This window comes from Meleagris gallopavo, chromosome 7 (assembly GCF_000146605.3).
Source record: "Meleagris gallopavo isolate NT-WF06-2002-E0010 breed Aviagen turkey brand Nicholas breeding stock chromosome 7, Turkey_5.1, whole genome shotgun sequence".
Taxonomy (NCBI): domain Eukaryota; kingdom Metazoa; phylum Chordata; class Aves; order Galliformes; family Phasianidae; genus Meleagris; species Meleagris gallopavo.
The window spans coordinates 11,991,091-11,992,870 of NC_015017.2; the positions used below are offsets into that span (position 1 = coordinate 11,991,091).

General features: G+C 43.1%; 1 protein-coding gene across 8 annotated transcripts in view; it reads right to left on the minus strand.

Annotated features, from left to right (window-relative positions):
• Positions 1 to 1,780, minus strand: part of ADAM23 (ADAM metallopeptidase domain 23) — a 102,322-nt gene that overhangs the window by 63,495 nt on the left and 37,047 nt on the right. For all 8 annotated transcript variants that reach the window (XM_010713497.3, XM_019617027.2, XM_010713495.3 and 5 more), the window contains one exon: positions 536 to 762. In XM_010713497.3, the coding sequence (XP_010711799.1) occupies positions 536 to 762 (227 nt within the window). The remainder of the gene's footprint in view (positions 1 to 535; positions 763 to 1,780) is intronic.

Sequence of the window (1,780 nt, forward strand, 5' to 3'; positions counted from 1 at the left end):
GATCACACACACACACACACACACACACACACACACACAAAAACCAACACATACCAACTTCACACATCTTACACTGGTTTTCACTGGTCATACACTAGCAGGAAACCGCTACTGCATTTATTAGGTACAGCATGATATACTCAGTGTCAAGTAACCTACATTTCTAAAAAAAAGTCTCCATATAACATTCCTCTATTGTAGAGCAATTTTGGAACAAGCATTTTGCTGATGATAGTACGAAGTCAAGCTACCAAAATCTGCAATGGTCAGACAAACAAATTTTGACTAATTACCATTCATTTTATCTACAGTTGAACTACTGAATCACCTTGAAACTTAAAATATTTTTTAATTAAGACACTGGAAATAATATTCTTGTTTAATAACATATTTTATATTAATTCCTAAAAACAACGGTAAGGGCCAACATTAAGCCTTGAAGATCTACAAAATAAAATACACAACCACAGTTCTGCATTACCTATTATTTTATTTTTATTTTTAAATTCCATAGAGAAGCCTCTTTTTACCCTACCTTATTGTGTTTCTGCTGGTGCCTTGCCCTAGTATCCAGGACATGATAAGGAGTTTCAGAGTCCTTATTGATGTAATAAATGAGTCTTGAAGGCAGTGTGATTTCTTTCTGGATTGCATTGCTGTGGCTGTTATTTTCACTGTTGCTACTTTTATTCAGGTGAAATGTATTCTCTTCATCTGCCAGTACCCCTTCAGTTCTTCCTGCTGTTTCATTCCAGCGCAGGTCTGAGGAAAAAAGATACGGCAACCATAAATTAGATGGCAGAATATGTTTATTTCCATTTAAAAGTGACACACTAGCAGTGAGAAACTAGCAAATTTCTAATATTTAATCAGTTACTCAAGAAAACAAAAAAATTATTCGTTGAGCTAAATCTGATTCATTTTCACAAATGGTTTTTGAAATAACATTAATTATTTAAATGCACATACGTACATTTTTACATACAGTCATGGATAATAAATATTTTAACACCTTTCAGTCACCAAGAGGAAAAAAAAATTCTTACTGGATACAGTTACGCTCTACAACCTCCCGTGTCAGCAATGGTCTCTTCCACATCAAGAGATATACGTGCACATTAAAAATACATACACTTCTCCAAAAGGATTGAAAACACTTGCACACACAGCCTGCATAATAGGAAGTTCTCTACATCTTTTAACTTCGACAAGAGCCCTTAGCTTCAGTGGCACCTTTTCAGATAGAACGCCATATCCTTCCACATTAAGATACAGTCAGTCAACGTACAGCGTAAAATCGGCAGTGAGGCGATTGGTAGAGCGGCTGTATGCGGTATTCTACACCAGCTCAGCCGCTCGGAAGCAAATAAGGGCACCGGCAGGCACGCAGCCCCGGCGAACAAGTTGGCTCCCGCTCAGACGCGCGCAAAAACCACCTATGCCTTTTTGTCGCATACCTCAGCGGCGTTTCTCCTCACACCACCCTCCGTAAAGCACTGCAGCACCGCCTCAGCAGAGCGCGGCCAGGGAAGCCTCACGTTTTCCCCGTTTCGCGAGCATGCAAAGGAAACCTTTTCCGAGCGCAGCGTTACAGACGGGGGAGCGGGCACGTACGCAGGGCTGGAAAGGGCAGAGGAAGAGCTCGCTCGGCGGCGACGCGTTGCGTCGGGATTCATCGCCCAGAAGGGAGGCGAGGGGTCGGGAAGGGGCGCGGGGAGCGGCGGACGCCTCGCCCGCGGACCGGCCATACCCACCGTCTGCCGCCGCAGCCCGAGAGCGG